Genomic DNA, 25,545 nt, shown 5'->3' on the forward strand with positions numbered 1-25,545 from the left:
GTTTACCCAAGTACCTGATATTTGCATCTCTGTTGTTTAGTTGCTGAAGGGAATTACCGTAATCTAAGTTCACAAACGAAAGTAATAAATTTTTTGGTAAGTATATAAATTAGCAAGTAAATGCGTATATGTAGGTAATTCCCTAATTTCTATCTCACACGCAGTAAAATACACTTTACAATAACAAAGTGTCGTCATATCCACTGATAAGAAATAATTTTTATAAAATCTTCTTTACGAGACGTTTGAAACATTTGCCTAGTTTAAAAACGGCAAGCTTGATTGTGATGACAAGAGTTAGTATTCATTGTATTTAGAAATTTAGAAGACGTTGAAGTTAGAAATGGATGTTTCAATAATGGCGACACATTTCTGTACTTTGAACGTATTCATGAAGTATTTTCTACCTGAGCCAGTGTAAAGTTCAGAAGACCTACCTATTTATTAACAATATCTACCTAGAAGAAAAATACCTGCTTGATCCAAAATGAAAATTTCCAAAGTAAGTAATATTTCAATCTGTGTAAATCAGTATGTACTACTTACTTCAAAATTCGAGAATTTCCACACAACGTTAATCCCCTCCAAGATCCAAATCATACCTTATATTTAAAAAAATTCTACTCATACTTTTATTTCAGATAATAATCGTACTGCATTTCATCTCGTACTCGCTGTACATCAAACACACAATCTTAGTAAAAATCCTACACTTCTCGAGTATCAGATGCAAAAGCACAGCTTCACTCCAACAAGCTATCAGTAAAATCCTCATCGACAATCATCCAGAAATCATCGCCATTAGTACACTCCCTTTAGACAAGAACCTCGCCAATTACACTGATCTAGGCATGCACGAAGGTTTCTTCCAGTTCTCAGATAAATTCACCATACAAGATGTCAAAACCGATACCTATATCAGTCGAAAACGAAGCTACCAAATTCAACACTCCAATTGTGAAAACCTCTATCGAAATGACCCATTTATCGAAACACTCAACGTGCACCAGAACATGGGAAATACAAATTTTTTTATTTAAAAATTTTTTGGTTGGATTAAAATCTGCTATTTACGTTTTCAGGTATCGAGAAAATATCAAAAAATTGTAGAGTACCTATCTTTAAAACTTTAAAGATAGGCCACAAAGTTCCAAAGATAATAGCATTTCTGCCAATGATGAAGACTTTTGGACAATTTTGTGAAAAAAGAAAAACTTTTTTGGCAAAAATAAAGACTCACAATTTTAGAAAAAAATCACAAAATTTTGGCAATTAAGTATTGGCAAACAAATGGTAAATACTTTTTCAAAGTCTTTTTTGAAAACGGAGGACTTTTTTTGGAAAGTATGACTTTTTGGAATTTTTTTTTTCGACCAAAAGCGGGACTTTTGACTAAGTTTTAGAAAAAAAGTTGATAGTTTTTGGAATTTTTTGAGAAAAAGTGAGAATTTTTTGAAAGAAACAACGAAAACTAGATTTTTTACATCTTCTAAAATTTACAAATTGGTCAAAAATTCAATTTTCAATTGGCACTCCTGAAATGTTGCTGTGACTTCCTAAACGGTTGAAAAAGTGCACTATAAGCACCAACCAGTCATAATTTATCCTTAAATTTTCTTTTTTTGCCTTTCCAAAGTGATTTGAATTTTTTGGAGAAAATTGAAAAATCGCTGGAGGCTACAGAATGACCAAAAAATATGTATCTACCGATTAGTTGAATTAAAGAAAATATTTGTACCTACTGGTTCACTCTGGTGAAAAAAAAGAATAAAAATTCGTTCAAAAATTGATGTTTATGTTTCGTTGTGTTACAATATACATTCACATCCACTGATAAAATACTAGAATACAACGATGTATTTCTCAAAAGATTTATCAAAGTAGTCTACACATTGAACTCGTGATAAGGAAATGTATAGAAATAGAAAAATAAAATATGTATTTGATTACCTTTAGCAGCATATCGTACTGTACTGTTTTGCTTATTTTTCGCGATTAAATGCCACTTTTTTTTGTGTGTGAAACAGTAGGTAAGTAATTCACCCACACAGTGCAATTTTTTAACCAGTTTTCATTTGATGTGCTGATACTACTCATTAGTGGAAAATGGCGTTAGTGGTAAGTATAATTAATGACATTAAATCGCACCAATATTTCTATTCATGCGCTCAATTTTTTTTAGCACGCATCAAATTTCGAAAATTAAAAATAATTCCCCTCGCATTTTTATTCCAGATTCCCCTCATTTTACTCTCCATCTCATCTTCGTTCCTCATACAGAACGTCAACTCGGCCAAAATCTTATACCTTTACAGCTACGGATGCAAAAGCACAGCATCGATGCACCAATCAATCAGCAAAATTCTACTGAATAACCATCACGAGCTCATCGCCATAAGTCCATTTCCACTAGACGAGAATTTCTCCAACTACACCGATCTGGCAGTATACGACGATCTTTACCAATTTTCGGATCAATATTCAGCAGACGATACACAAACTGGCACCTACATTAATAGAAAACTCGGCTACCAAATCCAAATCTCCAATTGCGAAAACATCTATCGAAATACCAAAGTGATCGAAACTTTGAAAAACACTCGAATAGATTTAATATTTTGGGAGGCAGATAATGGGGAATGTTTTTTACCATTGTTGAATAAATTTCAAGTGCCAATAATCGGAGTAGCTGCGGGGAATTTTTTATTCCCAGATCAGGATGGTTTCTTGGGTAATCCTGTGAACCCATCCTATGTGCCTACTCCTTTGAGTGGATTTTCTTCACGAATGGATTTTTTTCAAAGGTTGCTAAATACCAAGGATTACGTGCTGCATTTGCTGATCAACTGGTACTATACCCAAGAAGCGGATGCCTTTGCTGGCAAGTATTTTAAAAGTGCACCGGTTCGAGAAATATACGATCGAGTTTCGCTGGTTTTTTCTAACGCTCATTACGGTTTATTACCGAAACCAACGGCTCCTGCTACAGTGGATATTGCCGGAATCCATATTGGAAAGCCGAAACCATTGCCAAAAGTATATGAGTATTTAAAAATACCTACGTTTACTTTCACTTACCCATTAACAGGTCTTATTGAAATCTGGCCTAATTCAATCCTTCATTTGTGATCGGATTTTAAGGGTTCTGAAAACACAAATATCAAATCATCGAATTAATTTAAAACAGAAATAAAACTATTACAAACACAAAAAAATGTTCCAGGAAATTGAAACCTTCATCGAAAGCTCTGCAGAAGGAGTCATTTACTTGAGCTTGGGATCCGTGACGAAATTCAGCGGACTTCCAAAACACATACAAGACTCTTTTGTGCAAATTTTACAAAAATTGCCATACAGGGTCATCTGGAGACACGATAAACCAGAAACAATTCCGAATACTTCGAAAAATATCCTCGTCAAAAAATGGCTCCCTCAGAAAGAGATTCTCGGTAAGGACAAGCATAGTGCAAAATTTTTCAAAGGAAGAAAAAGTTAATCGTAATAATTAGTGAAAAAACTACCAATTTATTATTTTTTGCAGCCCATCCAAAGGTCATTTTGTTTATATCACATTGTGGAATATTCAGTACAAACGAAGCTATCTACTTTGGTGTACCCATATTGGCGTTTCCTGTTTTATACGATCAATTTACAAATGCAGCCATTTTAGAAAATCTACGAGTCGCAGTAACTTTAGACTGGCGCAATTTCAAGCAAGAATATTTACAATCGAGTATTGAAGAAGTTATAAAAAATAACAAGTAAGTAACTCGAAAATTGATCATGTATACTTATCGAATGTTTTATATTGCAAATTAGGTCAATCAACGTTTGCTAATAATTGGTGCATATTTTTTCAGGTATCGAGAGAATATCAAGGAATTATCAAATATTTTCAGAGATAGACCGCAAAGTCCTCAAGATACCCTGCTCTATTGGGTGGATTACGTATTGAGACATAAAGATGTTTCGCATATTTTGAAACCAGCCGGAGCCAAGTTACCATTTCATCAATATTTGTTACTGGATGTGATTTTATTCTTGTCTGTGGTATTTGTTTTGATAAGTTGTATTATTTATTTAATTTTGAAAAAAATAGCATCGATATTTGTTAAAATGTTGACAAAGAAATCTGTGTTGAAGAAAACCAAAACATCGTGAAGAGAATTTAGTGCATGTTTTTGTACCGGTTGTGCTTATTTCACTTTTTTTTTTGTAACCATAGGTACTAATTTTTAATTAAAAAATTTGGTCATATCAACCTTTCACGTGTTGTAGAGTTTTTGAAGTCATCTTTATACGCTTCAACGTACAAAACATCAAGACTTATTATGGTCTGTGGATGTGATAAGTTCATAAGAGCATCGTGAAGCGGGGAGCCAATGGTGCAGTTTGTCTTCGGCTTGCGCTTTATGGAGAGCCCATCAAGAGATGAGGGAAAACCGTTTTTGTTTGCTCCTCAAAATAGAGCAAGAAATCAGAGTAGTACTAATACAAAAAAAATGTTCTGATTTTTTATTTCAAAAATTGAACTATTTTGACATTTTTTGATGAAAAACCGAGACTTTTGGACAATTTTTGGCAGAAAACTAAGGATTTTTGCAGTTCTGAAGAAAACTCCAATTTTTGGTGGTATGTATAAAAAGAAAAAAAACCGAGCCTGTCAATTTTAATGGTCGAAAGGAACGATTTTCGGGCATTTTATGACAACAAAGCGAGATTTTTGGACAATTTTTGAAAAAAGTAAGGCCTTCTTGCTTTTTTACAAAAATACCGAGTCATTTTGTAAAAAGCAAGGAATTTTCACAATTTTTGGCAAATGGCAATACCTACTTTATTGACAATTTCTGCAAAAAGCAAGACTTTTTGGAAATTATTATAGAAATGAAATTTTTGCAACATTTTCAAAAATTGAGATTTTTCTAATTTGCAATTTAGCTAGAATTTTTGGTAATAGCAACATTTTCGGACAGACTTTGAAAAAAATCAAACCTTTTTGGATTTTTTTTTTACAAAAAATCGAAAATTTTTGACAATTTTTGGCGAAAAGAAAAACTGGAAATTTTGGCAAAAAGCACACCTTTTTGGTAATTTGGCTCCAAAAAATAGTAAATACTTTTTTGCAGTGTTTGTTGAAAACGGTAGTATTTTTCTGGCCAACTTTTCGGTTAAAAAATTAAAAATTCTGGTATATTTTTAACCCAAAAAACCGAGATTTTTTGGTAATTTTTTAGGATAAAAAGTCAATACTTTTTTGGTATTTTTTGGGAAAATGTGACGATTTTTTTTATAGCAAGAAACGAGACTATTTGGAAATTTTGGTGAAAGGTGAAATTTTTGCTATTTTTGGCAGAAAAGTAGACTAAGAAACCGCGTGAAGCTGAAAATTTACTCAAGTCAATTGAAAAAGAACCAAAAAAATGTACCCATGTACATATATCTACGTTCGCAAATAATTCACTTCTTGATATCATCAACATTTTTTTCTTCAAGATGAATGAAAAAATTACACGTGAATTCATACACTCAAGAACCACTCAATCGTAAGGTCTGAAGCTTTGGCGATTATCGATTAAAGTATCTGGCGATATAGTACCTACCCGGGGAAAAAAGTTCAAACTTGGCCATACATGATCATGTATGGTGGATGAACTCGAGCATACATGATCATACATAAACCGAAGTTTCCATACATGCTCATGTTACAAAATTGTCCCCCACATGATCATACATGTCATATATGATCATGTATGATCAAGTATGATTTAGTGTAACCATGATCATGTGTAAATGCGGGGATTTTTTTTAACATGAACATGTATGATCATACTTTGAATTCGAGAATGTATGAATTTTTATAATAAAAATATTGTCAGTATAAAATATATGGGATGATTTGCTGAATGGTATAAGTACATAAGATGTGCTAAGAATGCAAGACAAATGTGGATAAATGAATTTCAGACATTTTTCCAGATTATAGACACTTTTCTAGATTATAGAATAAAATGTAGGTATGATATAAAACATGCAATTTCATACAAATGATCCATACATGAGCATGTGGGGGACAATTTTTTAGTATGATCATGTATGAAGTCGTCATACATGATCATGTATGGCCAAGTTTGAACTTTTTTCCCCGGGTACCTACTACCTATACGTTTTTTTCCATTATCTAATATTTTCAAAGACAGTACATAGATACTTAAAGTAATTCCTCGAGCATTAATTATTTATTGGGCAGATCACGTTTTTATACACAAGAATGTTTCATATTTAACACCAGCCGGATCAATGTTGCCATTTTATCAGTATTCATTACTCGACGTAATTGTATTCTTTGATAGCGATATTGATGCTTATAATTTGGATTATGCATTTGTCGTTGAAAATTATCACACGCTGAGCTTAAGATAAAATATGTGTTCACAAATGGTACGTTTTGAACAAGTAGAGAAGCAATTTTTTAATGAATGTACGTAATTCGCACATTACAGCAACATGGTGCCTTGATATAAGACCGTCAGTAGAAACTAAATCACATCATTGGGACTACAGAAATTGTAACATAAAATCCCCCCAAAAAACAACAAAAAAAAAACACATTTTTACCTGCTTTATACGTAGGTAGGTACATACCTTCTTCTCTCACATTTATCAGATTTTGCGTTAAACACATACCCATATATTTATGTATCAAGTACCTATGTAGGAGTAGGTGTAGGTTTACCGATAAGTTGAACTTGTGATAAAATTCGATAAAAAGTGTTACATGTGAGCTGGTTTTCTCACTAATTGAAATTTTGAAGACGAATCACCACATAATATGATTTCGCTGAAGGTAACTTATCCATCATATTATTAATTTGATCATAAAAAATAGTTAGCGTAAATTTACGATCAACTTTATTTATTTTAATGTCATATATATAACTACGTCACTCGAGTGAAAAATCACTTGATAATTTTTATACTCGTATAATAAATAACTGAAATTAGTAATACATATTAAATTGCATCTTTCTAAGGAATGAATTTCATGGCTTTTCCAAATCCAACCATAAATTTTCAATAATAAAATATCAGTGCTTCAATTTTGTAGCTTAACGTAGATATCTAGGTGTAGGTATCGTACCCACTACCCAAGAAGCAAGGTATCTTGACTATAGCGAAATAAAAATTTAAATCATGCATTGCTAAATTCAAATAAGAGCGTGCAAAAATACACGACAAGTCAAAATTTCAAGAACTAAAGCGCATTTTTCCATTTTTGGTGAATTTTTAAAAATCAAATTTGTGTTAAAAGTGAAAAAAATCAAAATTTTACCAAATTCACCTATAGAACACTGAAATTTGGTATGTGTCCTATTTTTGACTCATCAACTCGATTAGAAATGGTATTGAATCGTTTTTAACAATTATTTTGGAGCCTTCAGCAGGTTTTTGAAAGCTGTAATGTCAAAAAATTTCACCAGATGATTGAGTTCTTAAAAAACAAACTCTGATGAAAATCATTCATCATTCATTATCATTAATAACAAAAATGACCATTCACTCCTCAAAAACCAATCATACGCGAAGAATCATTGTATCTACCATGCTGAAAATAATATTTCCCTTGTATTTTTATTCCAGATTGCATTTGTTTTGCTCTACATCGCATCTGCATTTCTCATTCAGATTGCTCACTCAGCCAAAATCTTATACCTTTACAGTATCGGATGCAAGAGCGCAGCTTCGATGCATCAAGCAATCAGCAAAATTCTGCTGCATAACCATCACGAACTTATCGCCTTAAGCCCGTTCCAACTGACCGAGAATTTCGCCAACTACACCGATCTGGACGTACATGACGATTTTTTCGAATTTTCGGACCAATTTCTAGCAGACGAAGCCTATATTGGTACCTACGAAAACAGAAAATTCACCTACCAAATCCAAAGATCTAATTGCGAAAACATTTATCGAAATGCTAAAGTGGTTGAAATGCTAAACAACACCAGAGTAGATTTAATTCTGTGGGAGACAGAAAACGGGGAATGCTTTTTACCGCTGTTGGCTAAATTTCAGGTGCCGATAATCGGAGTGAATTCCGGAAATTTCTTATTCCCTGACTTGGATGGTTTAATGGGTAATCCTGTGAACCCATCCTACGTGCCTAGTGCTCTCAGTGGATTTTCCTCGCGAATGGATTTTTTCCAACGTTTACAAAACACCAAGGATTACTTGTTGAATTTGCTCATTAACTGGTATTATATTCGAGAAGCGGATATTTTTGCTAACAAGTATTTCAAAAGTCCCCCAATTCAAGAAATATATTACGATCGAGTTTCGCTGGTTTTTTCCAACAGTCATTTTTGTTTTTTGCCGAAGCCAACGGCTCCAGGTACTGTGGACATTGCTGGAATCCATATTGGAAAGCCCTCGCTGTTGCCAAAAGTATGTACATAAATATAGGTACTTGAATTGAGTTCGTTTACTAACTTACTTAGGTACTCGATAATACGTAGATTCCATTGAAATCCTGCTCGATTTGTTGCTTCATTTTTGGTCTGATTTGGAAAGTTCTAAAAACACAAATATATCATTATTTGTCGAATTAATTCAAAACAGAAATGAAAATTCAAGTACTTATAAGACGAGATCGTACAAATATGAAAGCATAAAAATGGAGAAACAGGTTCAAAATAGATTAGGTATTGAGAATAATTTTGAAAATATTAAGCTGAGCAAAGTAGAACAAAATACAGACTGATTCAGATTCATACAAAAATCAAGGAAACTATTCAAGGTGCGCGCTTTAAATTTGAACGAGACTGCGATTTTTGGAAACATCATGGTCTGAAACCTCCATAACCAAAATTTGAGCTGCCCAAATTAATTTATCCACTTCTAGTTCTACCGAATTTTTGAAAATTCAATATTGATTATTTCAGAAAAGTTACCTTGAGAAAAAACTCATCACATCATAACAAAACAACAGAATATCACAAAATGGAAACATGACTATCACATAACGGAAACGGAACCATAATAATATAACAGAGACACAACCATAAAATAACGAAAACATAAAAATATAATCATACAAAAACTGTTCCAGGAAATTCAAACCTTCATTGAAAGCTCTACAGAAGGAGTAATTTACTTGAGCTTGGGATCCGTGACGAAATTCAGCGGACTTCCAAAACACATACAAGACTCTTTTGTGCAAATTTTACAAAAATTGCCCTACAGGGTCATCTGGAGACACGATAAACCAGAAACAATACCAAAGGCTTCGAAAAATATTCTCGTCAAAAAATGGCTACCTCAAAAAGATATTCTCGGTAAGGATGGTGAAAAAAATTCTGAAGCAAACGTATCAATAACTGTGATAATTTATGAAGAAATATCCAATTTTTTGTTTCAGCCCATCCGAAGGTCATTTTGTTCATATCACATTGTGGGATATTTAGCACATATGAAGCTATCTACTTTGGCGTACCCATATTGGCGTTCCCGGTCATATACGATCAATTTACAAATGCAGCCATTTTAGAAAATCTACAGGTTGCAGTAACTTTGGACTGGCGTACTTTCGAGCAAGAATATTTACAATCAAGTATTGAAGATGTTATCGAAAATAAAAAGTAACTCGAAAATTGATCTTGCATATCGAATTTTTTATTTTGCAAATTAGGTCAATCTCCTTATTCACTAATATTGGTGCATATCTTTTCAGGTATCGAGATAATATCGAGAAATTATCGAATATTTTCAGAGATAGACCGCAAAGTCCTCAAAATACTCTGCTCTATTGGGTGGATTACGTATTGAGACATAAACACGTTTCGCATTTGAAACCAGCAGGAGCAAAGTTGCCATTTCATCAATATTTATTACTGGATGTGATATTATTCCTGTCTGTGGTATTTATTGTGATAAGTTGTATTATTTATTTCATATTGAAAAAATTAGTATCAATACTTGGTAATATGTTGAGAAAGAAATCTGTGATGAAGAAAACAAAAACATACTGAAGAAAATATTTTCGCATTTTTTTATACTTGTTGTTTTCATTTTACTTTTTTAAAATCATCTTTATACGCTTTAACATACAAAACATCAAGACTTATTACATACAGTCTGCGGATCTGATAAAATTATAAGAGTAGGTATCGAGAAAGGAGGCAAAACGGACAGTTTGCCACGGGCCTGCGCTAGAGCCTGTGATGAACAGAAAAATCTTTGTGTTTGCTTCTCAAAACAGAGCAAAAAAACCAAAGTTTTTCGAATGAAATGTTCTGGTTTTTCAATTCAAAAAGTTGAACTACATTGAAATTTTTTGATAAAAACGTAGACTTTTGGACCATTTTAGGCAAGAAAATAAGGATTTTTACAGTTCTAAAGAAAACACCAATTTTTGGTATTTAAAAAAAAAAAAACGAGCCTTGCTTTTTTAAATAAATCCTTTTGGATTTTTTTTTTTGACAAAAAATCGAGAATTTTTGACAATTTTTGGCGAAAAGAAAAACTGGAAATTTTAGCAAAAAGCATCAAATTATAGGCAGAAAATAATAGGTACCTAGGTAAGTACCAACTTTTTTACAGTGTTTGTTGAAATGGGAGACTGTTTTTGGTCAATTTTTCGGATAAAAAGTGAAACCCAAAAAACTGGGATTTTTTTGGTAATTTTTTAGGATAAAAAGGTCAATACTTTTTGACAAAACGTGACGATTTTTTTTTAGCAAGAAACGAGACTATTTGGAAATTTTGGTGTAAGGTGACATTTTTGCTATTTTTGGCAGAAAAGTAGAGTAAGATAATTTCAGCAAACGGCAGGTCTATGTAACCGTGAAGCTGAAAATATACTTAAGTCAATTGAAAAAGAACAAAAAAGTGTACCTATGCATACGTTCGCGAATTATTCACTTAGGTATTGATATTACTAAAAATTTTTTTCTTCAAGATGAATGAAAAAATTATATGTGAATTCGTATACTCAAGAACCACTCAATCGTAAGGTGTGAAACTTTGGCGATCAAAGTATTTCGATAGTAGGTTAATTAATAACTCTCGCTGGCTCTGAAAGTTTTTTTCCATTATCGAATATTTTTCAAAGATAGTAGAAACAATAATACTTAAAGTAAGTACCCGAGCATTAATTTATTGGGAAGATTACGTTTTCAGGTATAAGAATGTTTCATATTCAACACCAGCCGGATCAATGTTGCCATATCAGTAGGTAAGTATTCATTACTCGACGTAATTGCATTCTTAATAGCGATTTTGATGCTTATAATTTGGATTATGCATTTGTCGTTGAAAATTATCACAAGCTGAGCTCAAGATAAAATAAGTGTTCACAAATTTGGAACGTTTTGAAGAAGTACATAGAAAAACAATGTCTTAATGAAAGTACACAATTCGCACATTACATCAACATGGTGCCTTGGTGTAAGACCGCCAGTAGATAACCAAAACCTATCATTGGGTTCTATACGTAATTCTCTCAAATTTATCAGATTTTGCGTTGAATACTTACCTATATAATATATCGAGTATGTTAGATTTAAGTTGAACTTGTGATAAAATTCGCTAAAAAGTATTACCTACATGTGAGCTGTTCTTCTCACAAATTGAAATTTTGAAGCCGAATCACCACATAAGGATGATTTTGCTGCAGGTAACTTTATCCTTCACATTATTAAATTGATCATGTAAAATAGTACATATTATTTTGTTTAGCGTACGATCAACTTTATTTATTTTAATGTACTTAATAACTACCGACGTCACTCGAGTGAAAAATCACTGGAGAAATAGATAATTTTTATACCAACTCGTAATAACTGAAATTAGTATAGTAATAAATTGCATCTTTCTAAGGACTGAATTTCTACGGCTTTTCCAAATCCAACCATAAATTTTCAATAATAAAAATATATCAAAGCTTCAATTGTGAAGCTAATAGATATCTAGGTGTAGGATGTATAGAGTATCCATTACCCAACAAGCAAAATATCTTTACTATAGCGAAATAAAAATTTAAATCATGCATTGCTAAATTCAAAAGAGCGTGCAAAAATACACGACAAGTCAAAATTTCAAGAACTAAAGTGCATTTTTCAATTTTTGGTGAATTTTTAAAATTCAAATTTGTGTTGAAAGTGAAAAAAATCAAAATTTTACCAAATTTACCTAGAACACTGAAATTTGGTATGTGTCCTATTTTTGACTCATCAACTCGATTAGAAATGGTATTGAATCGTTTTTAACAATTATTTTGGAGCCTTCAGCAGGTATTTGAAAGCTGTAATGTCAAAAAATTTCACCAGATGATTGAGTTCTTAAAAAACAAACTCTGATGATAATCATTCATCAATCATTAATATGTAACAAAATGACCATTCACTCCTCGAAAATCAACAATACATGAGGAATCATTTTTTCGACCATGCTGAAAATAATATTTCCCTTGTACATATTTTTATTCCAGATTGCATTCGTTTTGCTCTACTTCGCATCTGCATTTCTCATTCAGCATGCTCACTCGGCCAAAATCTTATACCTTTACAGCTACCGATGCAAAAGCTCAGCTTCAGTGCATCAAGCAATCAGCAAAATTCTGCTGCATAACCATCACGAGCTCATCGCTTTAAGTCCGTTCCCACTGACCGAGAATTTCGCCAACTACACCGATCTGGACGTACATGACGATTTTTTCGAATTTTCGGATAAATTTCAAGCAGACGAGGCCTATATTGGTACCTACGTAAACAGAAAATTCAACTACCAAATCCTAAGATCCAATTGCGAAAACATCTATCGAAATGCTAAAGTGGTTGAAATGCTGAAAAACACCACAGTAGATTTAATTCTGTGGGAGACAGATAACGGGGAATGCTTTCTACCGCTGTTGGCTAAATTTCAGGTGCCGATAATCGGAGTGACTTCGGGAAATTTCTTATTCCCTGACTTGGACGGTTTAATGGGTAATCCCGTGAATCCATCCTACGTGCCTAGTGCCTTCAGTGGATTTTCTTCGCGAATGAATTTTTTCCAACGTTTACAAAACACCAAGGATTACGTGTTGAATTTACTCATCAACTGGTATTATACTCGAGAAGCGGATATTTTTGTTAGCAAGTATTTCAAAAGTCCTCCAATTCAAGAAATATACGATCGAGTTTCGCTAGTTTTTTCCAACAGTCATTTTAGTTTTTTGCCCAAGCCAATGGCTCCTCGAACTGTGAACATTGCTGGAATCCATATTGGAAAGCCCTCGCTGTTGCCAAAAGTATGTACATAAATATTTATTGAAATCCACCTCGATTTGTTGCTTCATTTTTGGTCTGATTATGGAAAGTTCTAAAAACACAAATAATATAACATTATTTGTCGAATTAATTCAAAACAGAAATAAAAATTCAAGCACTTATAAGACGAGATAAGCTGAGCAAACTCGAACAAAAATACAGACTGATACAGAAACAGATTCAAACAAAAATCTAACAATTAAGGAAACCATTCAAGACGTGCACTTCAAATTCTAACGAGACTGCGATTTTTGGAAACATCACGGTGTGAAGCCCCCATAACCAAAATTTAAGCTGCCCAAATTAATTTACCTATCCACTTCTGCCGAATTTTTGAACATTCAATATTGATTATTTCAGACTGGTTACCTTGAGAAAAAACTTATTACATCATAACAAAACAACAGAATATCACAAAATAGAAACATGACTATCACATAACGGAAACGCAACCATAACTTAATAGGAACACAACCATAAAATAACGAAAACATAAAATAATCATATAAAAACTGTTCCAGGAAATCCAAACCTTCATTGACAGTTCTCCAGAAGGAGTCATTTACTTGAGCTTGGGATCCGTGGCGAAATTTAGCGGACTTCCAATACACATACAAGACTCATTTGTGCAAATTTTACAAAAATTGCCCTATAGGGTCATCTGGAGACACGATAAACCAGACACAATACCAAAGGCTTCTAAAAATATTCTCGTCAAAAAATGGCTACCTCAAAAAGATATTCTCGGTAAGGATCGTGAAAAAAATTTCAGAGCAGAGAGATCAACTACATAAATAATAATTTATGAATAAATACCCACTTTTTTGTTTTAGCCCATCCAAAGGTCATTTTGTTCATATCACATGGTGGAATATTTAGCACATACGAAGCTTTCCATTTTGGAAAACCCATTTTGGCGTTTCCTATTTTCCATGATCAATTTACAAATGCAGCCATTTTAGAAAATCTACAGGTTGCAGTAACTTTGGACTGGCGCACTTTCAAGCAAGAATATTTACAATCGAGTATTCAAGAAGTTATCGAAAATAACAAGTAACTCGAAAATTGATCTTGCATATGGAACTTTTTATTTTGCAAATTAGGTCAATCTCCTTATTCACTAATATTGGTGCATATTTTTTCAGGTATCGAGAGAATATCGAGAAATTATCGATTATTTTTAAAGATAGACCGCAAAGTCCTCAAGATACCCTGCTCTATTGGGTTGATTACGTATTGAGACATAAAGACGTTTCGCATTTGAAACCAGCAGGAGCAAAGTTGCCATTTCATCAATATTTATTACTGGATGTGATTTTATTCTTGTCTGTGGTATTTGTTGTGATAAGTTGTATTATTTGTTTAATTTTGAAAAAAATAGCATCAATATTTGGTAAAATGTTGACAAAGAAATCTGTGATGAAGAAAGCAAAAACGTCGTGAAGAGAATAGTGCATTTATTTGTATTCGTTGTTCTTATTTTATCTTTTTTTCTATCCCTAAAGTGGTAGATACCTATTTTGAATAAAAAATTAGGTCACACCAACAAAAATTGATTTTTTTTTTATTTCGTATAATTTAGCGAGACTTTTGGACAATTTTTGGAAAAGAGCAAAACTTTTTGAATTTTTTTCTAAAGAGAATTTTTGAAATTTTCTGAGGAAAAAAAACAAAAAAACGAACAGTTTTAACGATGATTACAAATTATTGGCAAAAATGGTGAGTACCTTTTCGCATTTTTTTTTTTTTTTTTTTTTTTTTTTTTTGAAAACATAGGACTTTTTTTGGCCAATGTTTTGCTTGAAAAATGAGACTTTTAAAAAAATTTTTAGGCAGAGAAGCGGACTTTTCGGTTAATTTTCGGATAAAGAACTTACACTTTTTGGATTTTTTTGGGGAAAAAGTTAATATTTTCAGTAAGAAACGATTCAGTTTAGAAATGTTGGCAAAAGGTGAGATTTTTTGCTGTATTTGGCATAATAGTAGGCTTTTTAGTCGTAACGCTGAAAAGGCCCTGTAGTCAGTTAGAAAAAAATAAAAAAGTGCATTATTTTCAGGTACGTTTGCAAATTTAAAAAAATACATTATTGAACATTTTCAAAGAAAATTACCTACTTTAGTGACCTAGTTTAGGTATGAATTAGTAAGATAACAGTTTGTTGATTATTTTAAACGCGACCGGTTAAGTATAAAGTTTATCAAAATTGATAAGAACACTGCTGCACTCGATTGTTTATTATGTACTTATTCTAATGAGACAAAAAGTAATCAGTATAACAGTATACAAAGTTACCTTCAGTGCGTTCGACGGTACAATACGAGTAAGTCTGTGTATGTATTTCACCGACGCGACATTGGAGATGAAAATGAACAAAGTAAGTACAAAGTACCTACCTAGGAAATAATTTAATTCTCGAGCTTAACGATTTTGTGAAAATCAAAACTAACCAATTCCATCTTCCTGTCACAGATAGGCCTAATGCTCATCTTGCTAACAATCTCACCTCTGCTCTTCGTATCAAACACACACTCAGCCAGCATATTATACCTTTATCATCTCGGAGGCAAGAGCACCACTTCATTACACCAAGCAATCAGTAAACTTCTACTAAAAAATGGCCACCAGATCACCGCCGTTAGTCCAATACCATTAAGCGAAAACCTCGCCAATTACACAGACTTGGGAGTACACGACGACTTGATAAAATTCTCTGATGAATTCTCTCTCGAAGATGGATACAAGGGCACCTTCGCAAACAGAAAACTGGTTTACGAAATTCAAAACGAGAATTGCAAAAACATCTATCGAAACGTGAAACTTGCCAAGGCGGTGAAAAATCTCAAAGTAGATCTAGTCTTGTTGGAGATAGATGGCGCAGAATGCTTCCTACCGTTTGCAGCTCAATTCAACGTACCGATAATTGGAGTAACCACTTCGTATTTTGCATTCCCCGATTTAGATGGAGTGATGGGTAACCCGATAAATCCATCTTCTGTGCCGATTCCTTTCAGCGAATTATCTCCACAGATGAACTTCTTCCAGAGATTGCAAAATACCAAAGATTACGTGTTACATTTGCTGATCAGCTGGTATTACATTAACGAAGCTGATTCAATTGTAGGCGAGCATTTGGAAAGTCCGCCGATTCGAGAATTATACGATCGAATCGCTGTGGTGTTTTGCAACAATCATTTTAGTTTTTTGTCAAAACCAACGGCACCCAGTACTGTTGATATTGCTGGAATTCATATAGGAAATCCTTCACCACTGCCAAAAGTAAGTATGTCTAGGTATAATGGAATTCTGTCCGATATTTTCCTCTATTGGCGTTTTTAAGAAGTAAAATTGTTCCAGGAAATCCAAACATTCATAGACAGTTCGCCTAAAGGAGTGATATATCTAAGTTTGGGTTCAGCAGCTAAGTTCAGCGGACTTCCGAAACACATGCACGACTCATTCACAAACGTAATGGAAAAATTACCCTATCGAGTGATCTGGAGACACGACAAACCTGAAATGGTTTCGAATACGTCAAAAAATATCCTAGTTCAAAAGTGGCTCCCCCAGAAAGATATTCTAGGTGAGAAGAACCATTTTTAGAGAAGTGAGGGGAGAAAAAGGAAGAAATTCGCGAAAAATTCTCATTCTGAGTTTTTTTTTTTTTTACAGCTCACCCGAAAGTCATTCTGTTCATAACACATAGTGGGATTTTCAGCACGTTCGAAGCAATCTATTTCGCTGTACCAATGTTGACTTTTCCTATTTTATACGACCAGTTTACAAATGCAGTTTTGATAAAAAGTTTAGGAGCTGCATTGCCTCTAGAATTGCATAATCTTAACGAACAATCTTTGATGTCAGGCATAAACGAAGTGGTACAAAACAACAAGTAAGAATGCGATTATCAACTTATAAACCTCAATTTAATGATTCTATTAAAGTATGAATATCACAGTCTGTGGATGATTAAGTATTTCATAAACAATCGTTTTCCAGGTATCGAGAAAATGTTAAAAAACTATCGAATATTTTCAAAGACAGACCTCTGAATCCTCAAGATACGTTGGTTTATTGGGTGAATTACGTACTCAGGCATAAAGGTGCTTCAAATTTAAAACCAGCAGGAGCAAAGTTACCATTTTATCAGCATTTATTATTGGATGTGATTTTATTTTTGACAGTTGTGATAATTTCAACTGGCTACATCGTTTATTCAACTCTAAAAACGACCACTTCGCTATTGAAGAGGTTGTTACGTAATAAGTCAACTATACGAAAACCAAAAACGTCTTAATAATTGTGATGTTTCCTTACTTATTTTAGGAAGTGACAAAAGAAGATACTTGTACTACCTGTACCTTACTTATTTCATCAGGAATGCAATAAAAATTTATCAAATTATCGTTGCAAAGACCTCCCAAACTAGTACTCTCTAATTTGAACAAATTCAAAATAGATTAGAAGAGCATGGCCCAACTCCCCCTCCCCACTCCCCGAGTAAACAAAAAATAGCAAGACCTTCGGTTTTTGGCGAGTTTTTTGAAAAAATGTAAAAAATCCAAAGAAGCTGATTCAAGAGAGATTCTTCGACTTTTTCATGTCTACATTTTTTTAAACAATGTGGACTAACACGTTGATAATTCCTTAAATTCAACCCCAGTACATCAATAACTTCTAGTTTTGGGTAATTCTGGAGCCTCCAGCGATTTCACAAATTTTCTCTAGAAACAAATTACCCTAGAAAGACCAAAAATGAACTCTTTGGTGTGTTCTTCTGCTTATGGGGCATCCTCTTGGCCGTTTCACGTAGTTACCGCAAAATTCCGGGAGTTACAGCTCAAAAGTAAATTTTGAGGCAATTTGTAAATTCCAAGACAAGTGAAAAAATCAAATTTTCAAAAGAGAAATCGCCTGATGTGTGTACATAAAATGTATAGGAGGATTTTGCCAGAATTCTAAGGAGACCTTTGGCTCCAGAGGAGTCTCTGAAGGCGAGATAAGTACTCAAAAAACGGTAATTTTCAAAAAAAAATCGTGTTTTTTTCCCCTTGCTTCTACCCAACATGTTACAAAAAAAAAATAGCCCAATCCAATGTTGAAAAAGGCCATTTCACTCAATGTAATGAACTCATCACAAAAAAATCAAAATTCGAAAAAATTGTAAAAATAAACGAATTTTAATTTTTTGACTATGAGTGTGATTTTTATCAACTTTTTTTATGAAATATGTCGGAAAGAGGCCAAAATAAGACAACAGAATGAATTTAAACTTTTTTTAAAATTTGGAATTGAAAATTAAATTTTTTCAAATTTTGATTTCTTGTGATGAGTTCATTTCATCGAGTGAAAGGGGGTTTTCAATTTTTTCAACGGATACGTAAAAATAGGGGTGAAATGGGTCAACTTCATCACTCAAAACTTTTTTTCATGTTTTAAATCAAAAAATCGCATTTTTCACAAATTGACCAAAATTCAATTTGAAATTAGCTTCTATGCAATTTTGTGGTAACTACACATCTAAAACGGTCAAGAGAGTGCCGAATAAGCACCAACCAGTTATAATTAGGTTGTCTTGAAGTTGATTCTTGATTCTTTTAAAGTAATTTGACTTTTTGGAAAAAATTGAAAAATCGATGGAGGCTCCATGATGTTTCAAAATATGTAGTAATTTTTGATCTGTAGGAATTGAATTGAAAAAATATTCATATTTGTTCACTCTGCTCAAAAAATTTATAACCTTTAAAAAAGTTCAAAAATCGCCTTTAAAAGTAGCTTTTTTGAATTATTAAATTTTCAAAAATTTGCCATAAATTCAAAAATTAACTTCAGGATGTAAAATTTTGGTTACGAGGATTTTAAGAATTACAATTTCGATCTGGCTCGGTTTCTTTCAAATCGAAATGAGAGCCCCCATTCAGAAAACTCTTTTGTTAGAATTTTTATTGTCATATTAAATAATTTTTTGTCAACCTGGTTTTTTTTTTTTAAATTCGCATCTACTGTTCTTGCCAGCAAATTACATACATCGATGTTTGATTCGGAAACCACACTCTTATCGTTTCATTCACTGATAAAAAAATTCAAGTACATGTAAGCTGCATAATTTTGTGAAATACTGACTTCAACTTATCGAACACAACTGGCTTGTGACGAAATCAGTATAGGTACAATGTACATGTTTGCAAAATTACGCCCACCAATTTTATAAACGTGTGTTGGTTAATCACAAAAAAGTTGAGCTTACGATAAAAAGTTTTGTTAGAAAATGAAAGTTTCCAAAAAGCACAAATGCGACATTTTTCACAAAAAAATTGAATATTTATGCAGATATTCAAAAAAAAAAAAATAAGTAGATCAAAAACATGTGTCAAAAACATTGAACAAAAGCACATTAAAAAAATAATAATAAAAAATGAATTAGAAAAAATATAGTTTTCTTGCAAAAAAAAAAAGAGATTTATGGAAATTTTTAAAAAGAAAACATTCTTGCTTTTTCACAAAATTTTTAAAAATAGGTAGTCATTTTGTTCAAAAGCAGGGATTTTTTACAATTTTTGGAAAAAAGCAAGACTTTATTGATAATTTTAGCAATAAGCGGAACTTTGTAGGATTTACTTACTTACTGGAAAAATTAAATCATTCCGCAATCTTTTTCGAAAAGTCAGATTTTTTACTTCGTGATTTATCTAGAATTTCTGGCACAATTTTTGAAAACAAATAAAACTTTTTGGAATTCATTTTGAAAAAAATCGAGAATTTTTGACAAATTTTGGCGAAAAGAAAAACTGAAAATTCTAGCAAAAAGTAAAAATTTTTGGCAATTACAGGCAAAAAAATGGTAAGCACTTTTTCGCAGTCTTGGTTGAAAATGAAAGACTTTTTAAGTCAATTTTTCGGTTAAAAAGTGAGACTTTTTGACATTTTTTTAAGTTCGACATAACCGAGACTTTTTGTCAATTTTTAGGAAAAAAGGTCCAATAAGTACTTTTTGGAATTTTTTTGGGGGAATTGTGAAAGTTTATAGCAAAAAACGAGATATTTGGAAATTTTGGAAAAGGGAAAATTAAGAGTTTTGAAACTAATACGGCCACTCATTGTTTTGTTTTTAAAACTTTATTGACGGGTATTAAGCCGGATTACAAACAATTCAAAAAATTCGTAGAATTAATTCAAAACGTGATAGTGGCCCTATTAGGTTTAGACATCAATTAGATAACAGTCGATTATTCTAAAAACTGTCATTTAAAGTTTATCAAAATGGATAAGAACGTCAATCATTGTCTTTACCTAATTTATTCTAACGTCAGTATATCTTCAGTGCGTTCCAAAGTACATACATGTCTATGTATTTCACAAACATTATAGGTAGAGGTTAAAATGAACCAAGTAAGTACCTAGGTAATAATTTAATTCTTAATATTGGCGATTTTGTGAAATAAAACACCAGCACACTGAATCTACCTGATTCCTCCTATCACAGATAACACTCATCTTGCTAACAATCTTACCTCTGCTCTTCGCACCAAACACAGACTCAGCCAGCATATTATACCTTTATCATCTCGGAGGTAAGAGTTGCATCTATTTACACCAAACAATCAGTAAACTTCTACTGAAAAATGGCCACCAGATCACCGCCGTTAGTCCAATACCATTGAGCGAAAACCTCGCCAATTACACAGACCTAGGAGTACACGACGACTTGATCCAATTCTCCGATGCATTCTCTCTCGATGATGGACTCATGGGCACCTTAGCGAATAGAAAACTCATTTACGGAATTCAAAACGAGAATTGTAAAAACATCTATCGAAACGTGAAACTTGCCAAGGCGGTGAAAAATCTCAAAGTAGATCTAGTCTTGTTGGAGATAGATAGCGCAGATTGTTTCCTACCTTTCGCAGCTCAATTCAACGTACCGATAATTGGAGTAACCACTCCGTATTACGCATACCCTGATTTTGATGGAGTAATGGGTAACCCGATAAATCCATCTTCTGTGCCGATTCCTTTCAGCGAATTACCTCCACAGATGAACTTTTTCCAAAGGTTGCAAAATACCAAAGATTACGTGTTGCATTTACTGATCAGCTGGTATTACATTTACGAAGCTGATTCAATTGTAGCCAAGCATCTGGAAAGTCCACCGATACGAGAATTATACGATCGAATCGCTCTGGTGTTTTGCAATAATCATTTTAGTTTTTTGCCAAAACCAACGGCGCCCAGTACCGTGGATATTGCTGGGATCCGTATAGGAGATCCTTCGCCATTGCCAAAAGTAAGTATCGGATTTATTCTACAAAATCTTCTCCTCTAAAGGCGTTCTTAATGAAGAAAAATTGTTGTAGGAAATTCAGACATTTATAGAAAGTTCACCTAAAGGAGTGATATACCTGAGTTTGGGTTCATCAGCTAAGTTCAGCGGACTTCCAAAACACATGCACGATTCATTCACAAGCGTAATGGAGAAATTACCCTATCGAGTGATCTGGAGACACGACAAACCTGAAATGGTTTCAAGTACATCGAAAAATATTCTAGTTCGATTCTGGCTCCCCCAGAAAGATATTCTAGGTGAGAAGAATCATTTAGAGAAGTGGGGGGGGGAAGAAAGAAATTCATGAGAAAATTCTCGTTCGTGGTTGTTTTTTTTTCCACAGCACATCCAAAAGTCATTTTGTTCATAACACACAGTGGGATTTTCAGCACGTTCGAAGCGATCTATTTCGGAGTACCTATGCTGACTTTTCCTATTTTATACGACCAGTTTACAAATGCAGCTTTGATAAAAAGTTTAGGAACTGGACTACCCCTAGAGTTGCGCAATCTTAACGAACAATCTTTGACGTCAAGCATAAACGAAGTGATACAAAACAATAAGTAAGAATACGATTAATTTCAACTTATACCTAAGCTTCAATTTACTCAACGATTTTATTAAACATGAATAAATCACAGTCTCTGTGGATGATTATTTCATAAACAATCGTTTTCCAGGTATCGAGAGAATGTAAGCAAACTATCGAATATTTTCAAAGACAGACCTCTCAGTCCTCAAGATACGTTGATTTATTGGGTAAATTACGTGCTCAGACATAAAGGTGCTTCACATTTAAAACCAGCAGGAGCAAAGTTACCATTTTATCAGTATTTATTACTAGATGTTATTTTATTTTTGACAGTTGTAACAATTTCAATTTGTTACATCATTTATTGGACTCTAAAAACGACCACTTCACTGTTGAAGAGGTTATTTTGTAATAAGTCAACAATAAGAAAACCAAAAACGTCTTAATAATGTGATATTTTCCTGTTTGCATTATTAGTCGGGGGAGCCCGCATAAGGATCTACTTATAGACACTGGACCTGCGTGTAAGACAACCAACTGGCAGCCATCTTGGCAAAATATCCTGTGTAACGCCAATTTCTCCCGCTGGGTGCTCTTCGCAGCGCTGTACTTCAATCTGAAGGCAACAGGGAAAAGGGATGGTAGTGATATTTTGTGTAGAGCCAATTTCCCCCACCTCCCGCTGGATGCTCTTGGCTGCGCTAGGGCTGCGCGCGCTGTATTTTGCATGGTACTTCGTTCAAGAATTCGACATCAGCGCTGCGAAGAGCACCCAGTGGGATAAATTTGCGTTACACAGGTTTTCTTTACCGTTTCCGTTCCCCTCGGCCTGAAGTTGGTTGTCTTATTCCGCAGGTCCAGTGTCTATAGATCTACTACACCCCCCCCCCCCCCCGGTAGATCACCCGGGACAATTTTTTCTCAAAGGAGGGGGGGTGGGTTCTCAACTAAAAACGAATACAACATTTTGATTTTTTTTGGCATAGAATTTTAAGGAACATTTTTAGCCCTTGTCCTCAAAAAAAAAGTCACCCTAATTACAAAATGGCGGCCATTTTGATTGACAGGTTGGCCAAAAATCGCAGATTTTGCGTTCCAACGCAGGACTTGCACGAAATTCTTTAACCCGTTCAAGGGTACATCGAAACATCAGGCAGAAATTTATCATCTGTCAGAATTTCAAGTGCTAAAGTTCCTATTTCGATTTTTGGTGAATTTTTAAAAATCAGCTTTATAGGCCAAAAATTAAGGAAAAAATCAAAATTTCATCAAATTGACCAAAAAATCTGAAATTTGGAATATACCCTATTTTCGACATGCCAAATCGAGTGGAAGCTGTTTCAAACCGTTTTGAGCAGTTCTGGAGCCTCCAGTAGATTTTTGAAACTTGGAACGCTCACTAGATTCCATCGTATGTAGTTGGAAAGCTGAAATTTATTCTGCAAACTAATTTCATTGCGCTACGAAGTCGACTGCAGGTGGATTTCAAGTCGTTTTGGAGCCTCCAGCAACTTTTTGAAAATTACTGGAGTCTCCAGTAGATTTTTGAAACTCGAAATTCCCACAAAATTTCATCAAATTGAGTTGGAAAGCCAAAATTTATTCTGCAAACTAATTTCAATACGCTACGAAGTCGACTGCAGGTGGATTTCAAGTCGTTTTAGAGCCTCCAGTAGATTTTTGAAACTTGAAATTTCCCAAAATCTCAACAAATGGAGATGGAACCCCGAAATTCACTTAGAATAAGACGACTTCTGCGGTGGGTTCAAGTCATTTCGGAGCATCCAACGACTTTTTGAAAATTACAGGACCCTTCACCAGATTTTTGAAACTTGAAATTCCCACAAAATTTTAGCAAATGGAGTTGGCAAGCTGAAATTTACTTCGCAAACTAATTTCTATACGATATGAAGTCGACCGCATGGTGGTTTCAAAATGGTTTTGAAGCTTCCAGCTACTTTTTGGAAATTTCAATTTTCCAAAAACCGCCATACAATCTTTCAAAAAATCGCTGGTGCCTCCAAAGCGACTTGAAATCCACCAGCAGTCGACTTCGTAACGTATTGAAATTAGTTTTCAGAATAAATTTCGGCTTTCCAACTCCATTTGATGAAATTTTGTGGGAATTTTGAGTTTCAAAAATCTACTGGAGACTTCAGTAATTTTCAAAAAGTTGCTGGAGGCTCCAAAACGACTTGAAATCCACTTGCAGTCGACTTCGTAGCGTATTGAAATTAGTTTGCAGAAAAATATCGGCTTTCGAATCCAACTCTATTTGATGAAATTTTGTGGGAATTTCGAGTTTCAAAAATTTACTGGAGGCTCCAGAACTGCTCAAAACGGGTTGAAACAGTTTCCAATCGATTTGGCATGTCAAAAATAGGGTATATTCCAAATTTCAGTTTTTTTGGTCAATTTGGTAAAATTTTGATTTTTTCCCCTAATTTTTGGCCTAAATCTGATTTTCAAAAATTCACCAAAAATCGAAAAAAGCACTTTAGCACTTTAAATTTTGTCAGGTGATAAATTTCTGTCTGATCTTTCGATGTACCTTTGTACAGGTTAAATAATTTCGTTCATGTCCTATGTTAGAACGCAAAATCTGCGATTATGGCCGACCTGTCAATCAAAATGGCCGCCATTTTGTAAGTAAAGCCACTTTTTTTTTGAGGACAAGGGCTAGAAATGTTCCTTAGGACTTTCCCTTAAAAAAAAAGTTATCTCGATGGATCGTCGGGGGGGGGGGGGGGGTGCAATAGATCCTTATGTGGGCTCCCCGACTATTAATAATGATGAGATATCCAATCGGAAAGTGACACAGAAAACATTTGAACTACTTATTTCAACTGAAATGCAATAAAAATTAATCAAATCATCGTTCCAAAGAAACCTTCCGAATCTGATACAACCAAGCCAGATCGAAAGAGCATGGTTCAACCCCCCCCCCCCCCGGTATACAAAAAATTTCAATGTATTTTGGGCTAATTTTCAAAAATGTGAAAAATTCAAAAAAAACATCCAAAAAATTCGTGTTCACATTTTTTTTTCAAAAATCCAAAAACGAACATCAAGATCTAAAATTTTGGTTACGTACGGGGTTTTAAGAAAATGCTCTTTTTCTTTCTTTCAAATCGAAGAGACAGCCCATTCAAAAAGCTCCGTTGCTTGTTAGAATTTGTATTGTCTTATTAAATAATTTTTTGTCAACTTGTTTTTTTTTTCGCATCAACTGTTCTTGCCTGCAAATTACATCGATGTACGAGTCGGAAACCACACTCTTATCGTTTCATTCATTGATAAAAAAAATTCAAGTACCTACATGTAAGTTGCATATTTTTGCGAAATACTGACTTCAGTTATCAATCTCAACTGACTTGTGACGAAATCA

General features: G+C 33.7%; 4 protein-coding genes and 1 long non-coding RNA gene across 8 annotated transcripts in view; 4 read left to right on the forward strand and 1 right to left on the reverse strand.

Moving 5' to 3' along the window:
- LOC135837358 (uncharacterized) overlaps positions 1 to 25,545 on the reverse strand; it is a 294,134-nt gene that overhangs the window by 104,594 nt on the left and 163,995 nt on the right. For all 3 annotated transcript variants that reach the window (XR_010557172.1, XR_010557173.1, XR_010557174.1), the window contains 2 exons: positions 8,492 to 8,570; positions 3,079 to 3,145 (listed from right to left, as the gene is read on the reverse strand). This is a non-coding gene — a long non-coding RNA (uncharacterized LOC135837358). The remainder of the gene's footprint in view (positions 1 to 3,078; positions 3,146 to 8,491; positions 8,571 to 25,545) is intronic.
- On the forward strand, positions 1,880 to 4,266 carry LOC135837353 (UDP-glycosyltransferase UGT5-like). Its single transcript, XM_065352596.1, has 5 exons — positions 1,880 to 2,118; positions 2,236 to 3,036; positions 3,224 to 3,449; positions 3,542 to 3,761; positions 3,861 to 4,266. The coding sequence occupies exons 1-5, from the start codon at positions 2,107 to 2,109 to the stop codon at positions 4,159 to 4,161; spliced, it is 1,560 nt and encodes a 519-aa protein (XP_065208668.1). The 5' UTR covers positions 1,880 to 2,106; the 3' UTR covers positions 4,162 to 4,266.
- LOC135837352 (UDP-glycosyltransferase UGT5-like) lies at positions 6,502 to 10,051 on the forward strand. Its single transcript, XM_065352595.1, has 5 exons — positions 6,502 to 6,844; positions 7,639 to 8,442; positions 9,107 to 9,332; positions 9,416 to 9,635; positions 9,728 to 10,051. Exons 1-5 carry the CDS (start codon positions 6,830 to 6,832, stop codon positions 10,023 to 10,025), a joined length of 1,563 nt encoding a protein of 520 aa, XP_065208667.1. The 5' UTR covers positions 6,502 to 6,829; the 3' UTR covers positions 10,026 to 10,051.
- LOC135837344 (UDP-glucosyltransferase 2-like) lies at positions 11,253 to 19,274 on the forward strand. Of its 2 annotated transcripts, XR_010557169.1 has the most exons (6): positions 11,253 to 11,671; positions 12,485 to 13,285; positions 13,826 to 14,051; positions 14,138 to 14,357; positions 14,450 to 15,679; positions 15,775 to 15,862. XR_010557169.1 is itself a non-coding variant. In XM_065352579.1 (5 exons), exons 1-5 carry the CDS (start codon positions 15,557 to 15,559, stop codon positions 17,597 to 17,599), a joined length of 1,674 nt encoding a protein of 557 aa, XP_065208651.1. In that variant the 5' UTR covers positions 15,519 to 15,556; the 3' UTR covers positions 17,600 to 19,274. The 2 variants fall into 2 exon arrangements, 1 of the variants encoding a protein (XP_065208651.1); XM_065352579.1 differs by lacking the exons at positions 11,253 to 11,671; positions 12,485 to 13,285; positions 13,826 to 14,051; positions 14,138 to 14,357 and adding exons at positions 16,660 to 16,885; positions 16,975 to 17,194; positions 17,302 to 19,274 and having other exon boundaries at positions 15,519 to 15,679; positions 15,775 to 16,581.
- LOC135837347 (UDP-glucosyltransferase 2-like) lies at positions 19,773 to 25,364 on the forward strand. Its single transcript, XM_065352581.1, has 5 exons — positions 19,773 to 20,691; positions 20,786 to 21,586; positions 21,657 to 21,882; positions 21,969 to 22,188; positions 22,306 to 25,364. The coding sequence occupies exons 1-5, from the start codon at positions 20,683 to 20,685 to the stop codon at positions 22,601 to 22,603; spliced, it is 1,554 nt and encodes a 517-aa protein (XP_065208653.1). The 5' UTR covers positions 19,773 to 20,682; the 3' UTR covers positions 22,604 to 25,364.

The sequence above is a fragment of the Planococcus citri genome, chromosome 2 (genome assembly GCF_950023065.1).
Source record: "Planococcus citri chromosome 2, ihPlaCitr1.1, whole genome shotgun sequence".
NCBI classification, from domain to species: domain Eukaryota; kingdom Metazoa; phylum Arthropoda; class Insecta; order Hemiptera; family Pseudococcidae; genus Planococcus; species Planococcus citri.